Genomic DNA, 12,893 nt, shown 5'->3' with positions numbered 1-12,893 from the left:
TTCAGTCTTTTAATAAAATCAGGAAAATAGCATTTTACAATTTGCAAAAATGAAATCTCCTCAAAAATGTAGAACATAGTTCATACACTGATATTCGGACCCCTTACTAGCAGTGATTGAGCCTCTGTCCTCAACACCTAGCACGTTGCCTGGGACATAATAGTTACTGAGTGCATGATTGTTGAATGAAATGTGACTCCATCAAACTCAGAAAAAACTTCAAATGATATGAGCTAGTTGAGTAATAAGTGTGGATTTATAAAACAGTATATTTGTTTATAGACTCTTGGTCACATATTAGGAAATAGTTTGTTGAAAACTCTTGCAATTTAATACAATGTAATAATTGGTTGTTCTTTCCCTAGACATACATCTCGTAAAAAAGCAACAGGCTTTGCTGCTGTTCATCAGCTATTTACAGAACGCTGGCCCACAGCTCCAGTCAACCGAAGTCTTAGTGGCACAGCCACAGAGAGAAATATTGACTTTGAACTTGATATACGGGTTGAAATTGATAGTGGAAAATGTGTTCTCCACCCAACTACCCTTCTACAAGAGCATGATGATATAAGCTTGAGAAGGTAAGAAATTGGTCAGAAAAGGGTACATGTAACTTTATTTGTTAGAACTACTATTGATATATATCACTGAATTACAAACAACTTTTTCATCCATGACCCAAAATGCAGATTTAAAGAGTGGATTTAATCATAGTTGTAAATTTGAGTGGTTATTTTGTATAACATATTATTTCTTTAAATAAGTATATAAAATTTTCTGGCAACTAGAAATGCATGTCTGCTTTAGATTCTAGCAATTTAATTAAAAGAGTTGTATCTTTGGAATTATCCTTTAAACAAGCACGGATTTCTCAGTCTCTGTTCTTGTATTATGGACATTTCTATTTTAAAGAACAGTGCAGTACTCAAAGAGATCTTGAGGTTTTTTTCCCCCTTAAAATAAGTTTATTTAAGTACAAAGTGAGTTGAAGAAAAATAGAAGTGTCTTGGGGCCTTCCCAGGCAGGTGTGTCCTCCTGGGACAGGTCCCCTGCTGGACATGGGGGCCCCTTGAGGCTGTGCTGCCTCTCAGAGCAGGGCGAGGAGTCAGGAGCAGGGCGAGGAGTCATCAGAGTCAGAGCCGCACAGGTGGTGCCCAGGCCTCACAGGAGCTGGGGACAGTGGAGAGGCCACCCTGATTATTTAGAGTTTTGATGAATTCAAAAAGAAATAGAGATTGGGAAACTGGGACAAAGAGGTCTCAGTATACTGAGATATAGGATATAGCTGCAGCTTTACCATTTGTCTCCATCATTGAAAAAGTGGTGGTACAAACAGGCTTAAGATTAGATTATTTTTTTCTTTGAATTTTTGCTTTTCTTTCCTAATGTTAAAAAGAGCTAAAGAAAATAATAATTGAGGGGGTAGATGGGGAGTGGGTGGATATGCTGATTTTAAAAAAGGGCAGAATGCTGACAATTGTGGAAGCTGGGGAGATGGAGCCACAGGAGTTCACAGTATACCATTCTGTTTACTTTTTGCATGTTTGAAATTTTTCATAATGAAAGATTTTAGGGACACCTGGCTGGCTTGGTCCATAGAGCATGTAACTTGATCCTCAGGGTCATGAGTTTGAGCTCCATGTTGGGTATAAAGATTATATATATTTTTTTAATTTTTTTAATGGTCTATTTGTCTAAGGAAGGTGTCATAATATGGGAAGATAAAAAGGCACTTAAACAGTTAAATTCCTACAAATGTGTAGAAGTAATGATAAAAAGCATGTTAATTCAGTACAATAAATTGCTGATATTCAGCTGGTTTTGCTTATGTAAAGGGCAATTTCTTTTGGCTCAACATAATATGTTCATATGAAACAGCTAGGACCTCAGGAAAGACTAAAGGTAACAACTGCCCTATGTGGTTATGGAGCATACAACACGAACATCATCTATGCATGCTGTTAACCAGTTTAGCTACAGACACTGATGAGCTTTACTTCTTCAACTTTATTAATGAAGGATTATATCCCACTTACTGTATAAATAAAAGTTGGATTCTAAACAAAAGGAGATAAATGTCCTTTTTTAAAAAAGATAAAAATCATTTTTCTATTTATAGGAGTTATGATAGAAGTTCCAGGAGTTTAGATCAAGATTCTCCTTCAAAAAAGAAGAAGTTTCAAACTAATTATGCTTCTACCACCCATTTAATGACTGGCAAGAAAGTGCCATCATCTCTGCAGACAAAGCCTAGTGATTTAGAAACAACAGTATTTTACATTCCTGGAGTTGATGTAAAGGTAAAAGAACCTAAAAGTCTAGGATTAAATTATTCTAAGCACTGTTTATTTTCTATTGTACAGGTTCTTCCTTTACTGATTATATTAAAGTGAGACTTTCCAACATTTTTCTGTGATGTAGCTATATTCTAAACATAAGAAGATCCAATTTCAGGTTGCCCCTTTTACAGAGCTTTTCCATTAAAATTTAGCAGTAAGAAGTTGACTTTTTTATGCATTGATATTCCTAACATTTGATAAACCTTTCCTAGTCCAACTTTAAACACCTATTTTTTAGATTTTAGAATTATAGAATCCTATAACATTAAGCTAGAAAGAAATTATCTGGGATGACTTTTTCAATTTTAAATGAAAAACAACTAAGAATCTTGCTAGTATCACAGCGTTGACTTGTAAAAACTGGAACTGGGTCTTCTGACTCCTGGATGTTCTTTCTTCCACATTTTGTACATTTGTTGGTTTTTCTCACCTTCATTATTTTAATTTTGAAAGTTTATTTGTCTTAATACAGTTGCATTACAATTCCAAGACACTAAAGACCGAATCACCCAATGCCTCCAGAGGATCTTCCTTGCCAAGAACCCTCTCTAAAGAGTCCAAGCTGTATGGTATGAAAGATAGTGCACCATCTCCTCCTTCTCCTCCTTTACCTTGCACTGTCCAGAGCAAGACTAACACCTTACTTCCTCCCCAACCCCCACCTATTCCCTCAGGTATTTCAGGAAAATATACTTTATTTTTAATTTTTTTTTGGCAACTTTTTAGTCATCACCTACTTCCTACTTGCTCTATTGAGAATTTCTTGCAAATTCACATGTTAAAGAAAAAAAATAACATAAACTTGTCAATAATGACTCCATAAAGTTCACATATGGAAGAGTGGCCCAACGACTTTTGGCTATTTTTCAAACTGATACTACCTTAGAATATCAATGTTAGAAGAAACTTAATATACTAAATAGTTTATTTATTTAACTTTTTAGATCTATTTATGTAGAAAAATTTTTATCTAGTTCATATTTGGGAGCTAGATGAAAACATCAGACTTATACATTTAAGACAAAGTACATTGGTCTTAATCACATTTGTTAATCATCTATTATTGCATAATAAATGATCCCAAATCTGGTGGCTTATAACCTCAAACACAGTTTGTGTGGATCAGAAATTCAGGAGCAGTTTGGCTGGTGAATCTAACTTCACAGTTTTTCATAACATTGCAGTCAAGATGTTGGCTAAGGCTGCAGTCATCAGAGTGCTCAACGGGGTCTGGAAAATCTACTTCTAGCACATCCCATTCATATGGTGGGCAAACTGGTGCTTTAGTTCCTCCTCTACTGGGCTACTTGAGTGTTCTCATAACAAAGGAGCTAACTTTCCTCAAAAGGGATGATCCAAAAGAGAACATGGCTTAAAGTTGCAGTATCTTTTGTGGATTAGCCTCAGAAGTCATAAACCATCACTTCCACAATACCATACTGAGCATACAGGTCAGCCTTATTCAGTGCAGGAGAGAACTACACAAGGGCATGGATATCAGGAGGCAAGGACCACTAGAAGCTATTTTGGAATCTGACTACCACACCACATGAATAAGACCTTATATATATAGTAGAATTAAAAAAAGGGAGGCGGGTAGGAATATCAGACTGGGCAAGAATTAGTTCAAAATATTTCACTTGAGAGATGGAATTTGATGTATAAATCTTTAAAATAGCTAATAAACATAATGCATATTTTTATATCACTTTCCAATTTACAAGTTACATCTATGCCCAGTAAGTGCAGGACAGATATTATTATCCCCATTTTATAAAGGAGGGAAGTATAGGTTCATGGAAGTTGAACTGCTTTACTAGGTTTACAAAACTAGTATATGTTGAGGATAGAAACTTAAGCCAAAGTTAGCTAAGTCTTGGTTAACTATTATATCCTTTCTACTCACACAGAAATATTTGTTACGTAGAAGGAAAAAGGGATGGCAGTCCATGTAGGGAAGCACTATAAAGATCTACAAGCTAAGAAGAGCAGGAACATAGGAAAGCCTGAAAAAATTTTTCCTCACTTACCACAAGATATTGTTAGACTTCTCTATGTCTTAAGTAGACAAAATAATGCTAAATGAGATATTAAACAAATTATAAACTTGAAAAGCTGAAGCAACATTTGTGACCTAGAGCAAGTAGGAATAACTATTGTATTATATGCATCATAAATTATCTTTATATTCTTATATTAATATATCATATTTCTATCAATATGCTATTTTTATTGCATTCTTGTATGGTTTAGGTATAAGCTGCTTCACCTGATTAAACTGTCATATGTAGTTTTCTCACAAAATTTCTCACAAAATTATTATATGTTGTATGGGAACTATTAAATTCACCTCACATTTGTAAATGTTCTAGCCAAAGGAAAAGGAAGTGGAGGAGTAAAAACAGCCAAATTATATGCTTGGGTGGCACTTCAGTCATTGCCAGAAGAAATGGTTATTAGTCCCTGCCTATTAGACTTCCTGGAAAAAGCTCTGGAAACTATCCCAATTACACCAATTGAAAGGAATTATACAAGTAAGTATCCTCCTTAGATATTTACTTCCCCATCACAATTTTTTCTTTCTATAGAAAGGACAAGCACAGAGTGCTTTGTGGGGGTGCTTAGGGAGGAGGAGAAAGAGAATCTTAAGCAGGCTCCATGCCCCAAACAGAGCCCAACGTGGGCCTTGATCTCAGGATGCTGAGATCATGACCTGAGCTGAAATCAAGTCAGATGCTCAACCGACTGAGCCGCCCAGGCACCACTCTATCACATAATACTTTCAAAATTCTATTTCTTAGAAGGATTTGTAATGCTATTATATATTATTATATAATATATTCAGTGATCAAGAATTATAAAACTGGGACACCTGGTGGCTCAATGGTTTGGCGCCTGCCTTCGGCCCAGGGTGTGATCCTGGAGACCTGGGATCGAGTCCCGCATCGGGCTCCCTGCATGGAGCCTGCTTCTCTCTCTCTGCCTCTCTCTCTGCCTGTGTCTCTGCCTCTCTCTCTGTATCTCTCATGAATAAATAAATAAAATATTAAAAAAAAAGAATTATAGAACTGAAAAAGAACTTGAGAAATCATCTAGTCCTTGTTTACAAAAAAATAAATTAAGTCCTGGTGAGATTAAATGATTTTCCCATGGCCACAGCTAGTTAATGACAAAATTAACATCCTTAATTCCTATATTAGCTTCCCTCTTGACTGGAAACTTCTTGATGGTAAAGGCTTAATTTTCTTTGTACAGTGTTCGTTATAATAGCAGGAAAGTCAGAATTTGGAGAAATGAGCAAGAGGTTTGAATAAGGAAAGATGTATAGAATGATTGGCTATAGAAGTATGTTTCTGTGTGTTCATACCCCTGATATCAGTACTAGCATGAGAGAAAGGATCTTTTAATAAACAGTTTGCCCAGAGTGCCTGAGTGGCACAGTCGGTTAAGCATCCAACTATTGATTTTGGCTCAGGTCATGATCTGAGGGTCATGAGATGGAATCTTCCATCTGTGCTCCACACTTAGCATTGAATCTGCTTAAGATTCTCTCTCTCTCTCTCTCCTTCTGCTCCTCCCTATGCGCTCACTTGCATGCTGTAACACACTCTCTCAAAGAAATAAATAAATCTTTAAAAAACTAAATGTTTTGTCTATGGCCTAATAACAGAACTAAATATTTTAACAGCTGTCAGTTCACAAGATGAAGATATGGGACATTTTGAAATACCAGATCCTATGGAAGAATCAACAACATCATTAGTATCATCTTCAACGTCTGCTTACTCTTCCTTCCCTGTAGATGTTGTGGTTTATGTACGAGTTCAGGTGATATATTTCATGTATTCCTTTTTATTTTAAAGAAAAATGTTTTTCTTAAGTTTATTTGAATATTTCCACCATTATTTCCCTTGAAGTTTCTTTAACCTTGGGTTCCTGGATCTTTAGTATTACTTATTATGACTTAGAGACAGCCAGAACCTCTGGGAAATATATGTACAATTTTATGTATGTATTTACTTTTCTGCTGAGGAGCTTCATAGATTTTTGGGCCTTCAAAATCTCTTACTTTTTGGCAAAAATAAAAATGTGTAAGTTAAAGTTAAAACCTTTTTTTTTCTTTTTCTTTTCTTTTTTTTTTTTTTTAGAATTTTATACCCTTTTTTATTATGGCACCTGTATTTCTTGCCATTATGGTCCTTTTTGGGCTAACATAAGTGTAATTGAGATGTAAGTCACACATAAGTACCTTTGTTAAATTTTTGCTAACAAAAAGTTACAGAATTTTTATTTAATACTTTATTGTAAAATGCAGTCTTATCAGTAGCCCTTTGGTAGTGTATATTAGCATCTGATTGAGTCCATTTATTAAGGAGGATTTGAAAACTACTTGTAACCAAACTTCAGGTTTCAGCTTACTTTCAACTAAAATTAGATAATCTCAAGAATAAAGCAACACTAATGGTCATCTGTCCAAATTGTTTTCTACAATAGCAGTTTGGCCAAAAGGGCTTCAGTCTGGAGTTTTGCATTAGCCTTTTGAATATATGATGAAATCATGTAATGGGTGAGGGCTTGAAAGTTTATAGAACTTGTATTATTACAACAGCATTTGTATATGCAACAGCTTTTTAAAAACTTTAGTATAGGAGGTATTATTTCCTTTAAGAAAAGGTTGATTATGAACAAGTATAATATGATTATAGACATCTTTAATGTTCTGAATTATCTAAATGTCTAAATATGTATCACTCAGAGGTGACTTCTCAAATTTTTAGGTTTTTTAAAATACCATTTTTAAATATATTTTGGTTAATATATCATGTATCTGAAAAAGCTTGGACATTAAACACAAAATCCTTTTTTAAGTATCAAATAATTTGCAATATGGGGACTGAAATGGAAATTAATTGTATTTTTTAGAATCCAGTGTGAATTTTTTTAACTAATACCTAGTAAAAAAACATTTTTCTTTTGGTTCTCTGCACTTGTTAGCCTTCACAGATCAAGTTTAGCTGTTTACCAGTATCAAGAGTAGAATGCATGCTAAAGCTGCCATCCTTGGACTTGGTGTTTTCCTCAAACCGTGGAGAGCTGGAGACTTTAGGGACTACATATCCCACAGAGACTTTATCCCCTGGAGGTAATGCTACTCAGAGTGGAACAAAGACCTCTGCAAGCAAATCTGGAATACCAGGTATAGAAATGCTCTTTTATTCCACTGTTATAAAGCCAAATATTGTTTTTAAATAAATATTTTAATAGTAATTAGTATATATTTCTAAAAAATTAAATTTGGGAAAGGAGAATATTTGAGAATTAGAGTATTTATAGAAAAATATATAGAGATCAAAGGTTTTTTAGTATATTTTGGTATGAGTGAATGGCAGTTGGATAGCATTTTTTGATTAGCTTGATTGTACACACAACAAGCACTATGAAATAACTATCATACATTTAAGTATCTTTGAATGCTTTATTTTATGCTCTATTTTTACATTTAAGAGCAATCAGTCTTACAAATGGAAAATAAGAGATATATTATCTTGCAAGAATTTATCACAGTAAATTGAAGTTGTATGAAGTGTAGTTTATGTGTTTGTGTATTTAATTATAATTTTATATATATGTGTGTGTTTGTTTATTGATAAATTTTGTTGCCTAACTCAGATGTTTATATCATGAAAGGTTTTGTTTTTAAAATACAACCAATGATTTCCTGGTAAGATAGTCACTGTTCACTGTATTAAAGCTCAGTGTCATTTCTGCCCTAAAAATCAGAGAGAGATCACATATGCAAATGATAAAGATTTATTGAAGACTCTTAAAGAGACTGGAATGTATGAAAATTGATAAGAAGAGAACTCTTAAAACAGTGGTTCATAACTGCGGTAAAAAGCCCCCAAGTGATATTTCGCAATGTCAGAAGACATTGAAAAATGGCTAAAGCAAAACATTTGCTTTGGTGTATGAATCTTTGAAAGTCTTCCTCATAAAATATGAAAACAAAAAGTTGACATTTTAGAATTAAATTTTTGCTAATGTGATTGCCTACTGTCACACTTACCTCCAAAATATTGCTGTTTGGGACGCCTGGGTGGCTCAGTGGATGAGTCTCTGCCTTTGGCTCAGGGCCTGTCCCAGGATCGAGTCCCACACCCGGCTCCCCGCATGGAGCCTGCTTGTCCCTCTGCCAGTATCTCTGCCCCTCTCTCTTTCTCTGTGTCTCTCATGAATAAATAAATAAAATCTTTAAAAAGATATATTGCTGTTGGAATTGTGTTGTAGTTTATAAAATATTGGAGTGGTAGTGTCATTTTTTGAAAATATTTTTTGATTATAAAATTAACTCACTGTTCACGATAGAGGTTAAAGAAAACAAGAGTGCTAAAAATGAAAATAATATTCTTTTATTGTAGATAACCAGTAGTATCACTTCCTACCTACTCTCCAGCATTTTTATAGATACAGTCCTCTTCCCAGGCAAAATTTAAATATGATCTTTTCTATGTATCTTTTGAAAAGTTAAAGTATAGGTTTTCCCAAACTATTAAATACTCATCTCTAAAATAACTTTACAAAAATTTAAAAAAAATTAACGATAGGGATGATATTCCATCATTTTGATCATTTAAGACTCCCCAGGCTTTTTGTTTTCTATTTTGTAAATAATATTGAGATGAATATCTTTGTATATAAATCAGCATCCTTAGGATAAATTCTTAAAAGTGGAATTCCTAAATCAGAAAGAATGAACATTTTTAAAGTGTTTGATAGTTTTACTCTTCCAGTGAATATAAGATGTCTGCATTCTCACCACAGTGTGCGTAGACTGCAAGCTCACTGTATTCTTCCCAACATTATGCTTTAAATTTATTTTTAATCATTGTTAATGTGATGGACTAAAATGAGGTTTTATTTTGTGTGTTATTTCCATATTGGCTAAGGAGAGAGGGAGATAAATATGCCCCTGTCCATTTCTCTGTTGGGAGAATCACTTGTTTTCTTAATGACAAAATGTCACAAATTACTGACACTTTTAGTTATTAGAGTAGTATATACATGTACCGTGCTAAGTATATGTAGTGAAAGGAATATGAAATGAACAACTAGGGGTGCATGGGTGGCTCAGTAGTTGAGTGTCTGCCTTTGGCTCAGGTCATGATCCTGAGATCCTGGGATCAAGTCCCACATTGGGCTCCTCGTGGGGAGCCTGCTTCTCCCTCTGCCTATGTATCCGCCTCTCTCTCTGTCTCTCTCATGAATTAATAAATCTTAAAAAAAGAGAAAGGAATGAGCAACTATTTTTATGTCCACATTTTGATTCTTTATAAAATAAAAAAATGAAGTAGCATCCCTCATTTTATTACTGTAAAACATGCAGGAAGAATTATGATGAGAATAAATGTATAAGAAGTATAGGTTATGACAATATCTATTCTTTAAAAGGACCTTTATTGAACTTTATTGGTTTCCAGGTCAGTGCTGGGGGTTGAATAGATGGTAGTGAACCTAGCTAGCAGATATAATTCAGCTGATGTGGAACCTAAGTTAAATCTGGTGAAACAGACAATAAGCAAACTAGCATATTTTAAATGTGAAGTAGGTGAATATGAGTTAGCCAAGCAGAGAGTTGGGATGATGAAACTTTAATTAGAGAATACAAAATCCATGAAGCAAGAAAGAATTTGATAAGTTTAAAAAACAAAGACAAAGAAGTAGTGTAAGTGGAATGTGGCAAACAAAGGTAGATTGGTATGAAAAAGATTTAGAGAGATGGGAAAGAGCCAGATCATGTGGCTTAAACATGAGGACACTTGCTTCTTCCGAGAGAAAGATCTTTACCTTTCTGCATTTGTCTACCTTGCTCTGTTTCTACTGCTTGGTACTTAAATGTGGACTCTGGTTATACTATTTGGATGTTTTATAGTTTGTTTTCTTCCCCCTTCACTTAAGCCCCAACTATTCTGTGCCTCTTCCACTGCTTACTTCCAGTGGAGCAAAGAATAAAAGAAACAGGAAACCATGGAGTAGCCAATCATATGTCTAAATAATTGTTTCAAAGATGAGCAAAGTATTCAACCCTGGTTAATAGAATAAATTAATTGAAAAGTAAATCTAAATATTTTGATTTCAAGGTTTTAGATTTATTGATCAATTAATGTTTGAATATTTCCATTTTAATTTCAAGTCTTGTTTGTCTCTTAAGAATATATTAAGTGACAGGCTTTTAAAATTTCCTGTGGCTTATAAATATTTTGGATTTCTTGTGTTCACTATAGGTTCATCAGGCCTAGGCAGCCCTCTTGGCAGAAGTCGACATAGTAGTAGTCAATCGGATCTGACCAGTTCTAGCAGCAGTTCATCTGGTTTGAGCTTCACTGCATGCATGTCTGACTTTTCCCTTTACGTGTTTCATCCATATGGAGCAGGGAAACAAAAAACTGCTGTTTCTGGGCTCACACCTGGATCTGGAGGACTAGGTATACTTAGATTGTTTTCATCTTTTTGAATTTATAGCACTTTTTCAAGCTTTGATCTTTTCAGAAATCATAATAACTTTAATAATGGATATAAAACAAGATCAGAAACTTTATTTTTCCTCCTAGTAGTATCGATCCTGTCTCTACAGAAGTAGAACTATGAAATAAAGAATTCAGATGAATTAATTAAACAAGAATTTTAAAACAATATTTTGTAAGTGACATATGCAGCATAATACTCTTTGGATTTAAGTGGAAATTTGTGTTACTTAAATGTTTAAACGTTTCACCAAATCATTATTTGTAGAAGAAATTATATTCTACAAATAATAAGTTTTTAAAGTATGTATATCACATCTGTCAATTTTAAATGAAACCACCTTCTGCTGTTGCTTCTTCTCCTTCTTGCCATTATTTAACCAACTTAAATTTCACTGCCATTTTAAAGGCAGATTTACCACTAAAAATTTATGAGATGTTGATACTAATGAATGTCTCTTGATTTACTTAGAGAAATAACAAAAACATACTCCATGTCAATGCTAGTTTTTGTTGGAGAAGTGTGAAAATCATTACTATTATTTATGGGCTGATACTATTAAACTATTGTTATGAATACTAGTGCTCATTAGATCATTCTTCTTAAATTTTTACCTCACTTAAAGTGATTTTAATTGATGACATATTCCAGTGTATTAGATAATTCATGAAACTAGATAGTTGCATATACATATATACATATATGTGTGTGTATGTCATGTTTTGTGTTTGTTTTAAAGGGAATGTGGATGAAGAACCTACTTCAGTCACTGGTCGAAAAGACTCACTCAGTATAAACCTTGAATTTGTAAAAGTGAGTTTGTCTCGGATAAGGCGTTCAGGAGGAGCCTCATTTTTTGAAAATCAGTCTGTAAGCAAGTCTGCAAGCAAAATGGACACTACACTAATCAATATATCTGGTACTTAATTGTATAGTTATAGTTTCTTAAGATACTGTTTTTCAGAATTAAGAGCCTCTTTTTTAATTGTTTAAATATTAAATACATATAATAATGTTAAGCTTTTAGTGATGATTTAAGTAGGGAATAATAGTCTAGGCCAATGTGCTATCTCATTCCAAGTAATCAGTGTTAAGAATATGATTTCTAGATAATTGCATATCTATTAATATCACCCAAAGGCCAAAATATGCCTAGTTAAATCACTGAAAAATGCTTCTTTTCTTTACTTCTCTACCATGAATTGGTAAAATTTCTGATTTTTCATTAGCTAAGTTTTCTGATTATAAATTCTTAAAACACTAATAAGGATAAGGGTTAAAAAATTTCTACTTGGTGTTGTAAGATCTTAAATTGTGTACATGTGTATTGCTAGCTTTATAAATACCTATGGGCAAATCATTTGCTTATTTTCTTTATATTGCAATCTGATTATTTAAAATTAAATGCATGTGGAACATTTTGAATTCAGAGTACTATGGGAGTGAAAACTTTTAAAGTTATTAATTGTACAAATATAGTAAGTACACGTACAGCTAATATTCATTCAACAAATATACACTGAACCCATACTTTACAGTGAACTTGTGTTGGAACTCTGCTAGATGATTCAGGAAACTGGCCTGAATAAGGAAGGGTCTTACAAGTAGACAAATGACAGTGCAGTGTGATTAATGCTGTAATGGAGGTTTATATAAAGAGAAAGAAACAAATTGTTTTATTCAAGAGATCAGAGAAGGCTTCATAAAAGAAATGATATTTGGCTAGATCTTCAAAATTCTGTAAAAAAAATTCTTGGCTATAGCAACATGGTATTTAATGATACAGAAGCATCAAAAAGTATGCTGTAGGATCATAACTTGGTTCACTCAAACAAAGCATAGGTATAACTGAACATTTAACTGGTTGTACAGTTCAGTGTCCCAAGGGAGAGAGGAATTGCCTAGAGGTAAAGCTGGTAAAACAGACAAGGACTAAATTGTTGGGAGACTTGTATGCCAGGCTAAAGAACAAGGATTATTTTGATCCTTTGGGCGATGAAAAGCCATAGGAGGTTTTCAAGAAATGTGATG

At 33.8% G+C, this 12,893-nt stretch overlaps 1 protein-coding gene across 10 annotated transcripts in view; it reads left to right on the top strand.

The window, feature by feature from the left end:
- The window catches only part of BLTP1 (bridge-like lipid transfer protein family member 1), a 204,441-nt gene that overhangs the window by 174,531 nt on the left and 17,017 nt on the right, over positions 1 to 12,893 (top strand). For 8 of the 10 annotated variants that reach the window (XM_072788527.1, XM_072788528.1, XM_072788533.1 and 5 more), the window contains 8 exons: positions 366 to 581; positions 2,120 to 2,300; positions 2,812 to 3,013; positions 4,712 to 4,873; positions 6,028 to 6,167; positions 7,335 to 7,536; positions 10,622 to 10,822; positions 11,602 to 11,781. In XM_072788527.1, coding sequence (XP_072644628.1) covers positions 366 to 581; positions 2,120 to 2,300; positions 2,812 to 3,013; positions 4,712 to 4,873; positions 6,028 to 6,167; positions 7,335 to 7,536; positions 10,622 to 10,822; positions 11,602 to 11,781 — 1,484 coding nt within the window. The remainder of the gene's footprint in view (positions 1 to 365; positions 582 to 2,119; positions 2,301 to 2,811; positions 3,014 to 4,711; positions 4,874 to 6,027; positions 6,168 to 7,334; positions 7,537 to 10,621; positions 10,823 to 11,601; positions 11,782 to 12,893) is intronic. The other 2 variants (XM_072788534.1, XM_072788530.1) reach the window with 1 other exon arrangement.

The sequence above is a fragment of the Canis lupus genome, chromosome 20 (assembly GCF_048164855.1).
Source record: "Canis lupus baileyi chromosome 20, mCanLup2.hap1, whole genome shotgun sequence".
Taxonomy (NCBI): domain Eukaryota; kingdom Metazoa; phylum Chordata; class Mammalia; order Carnivora; family Canidae; genus Canis; species Canis lupus.
Note: the sequence above shows the minus strand (reverse complement) of the source record. Positions and strands in the feature narration are given on the sequence as shown.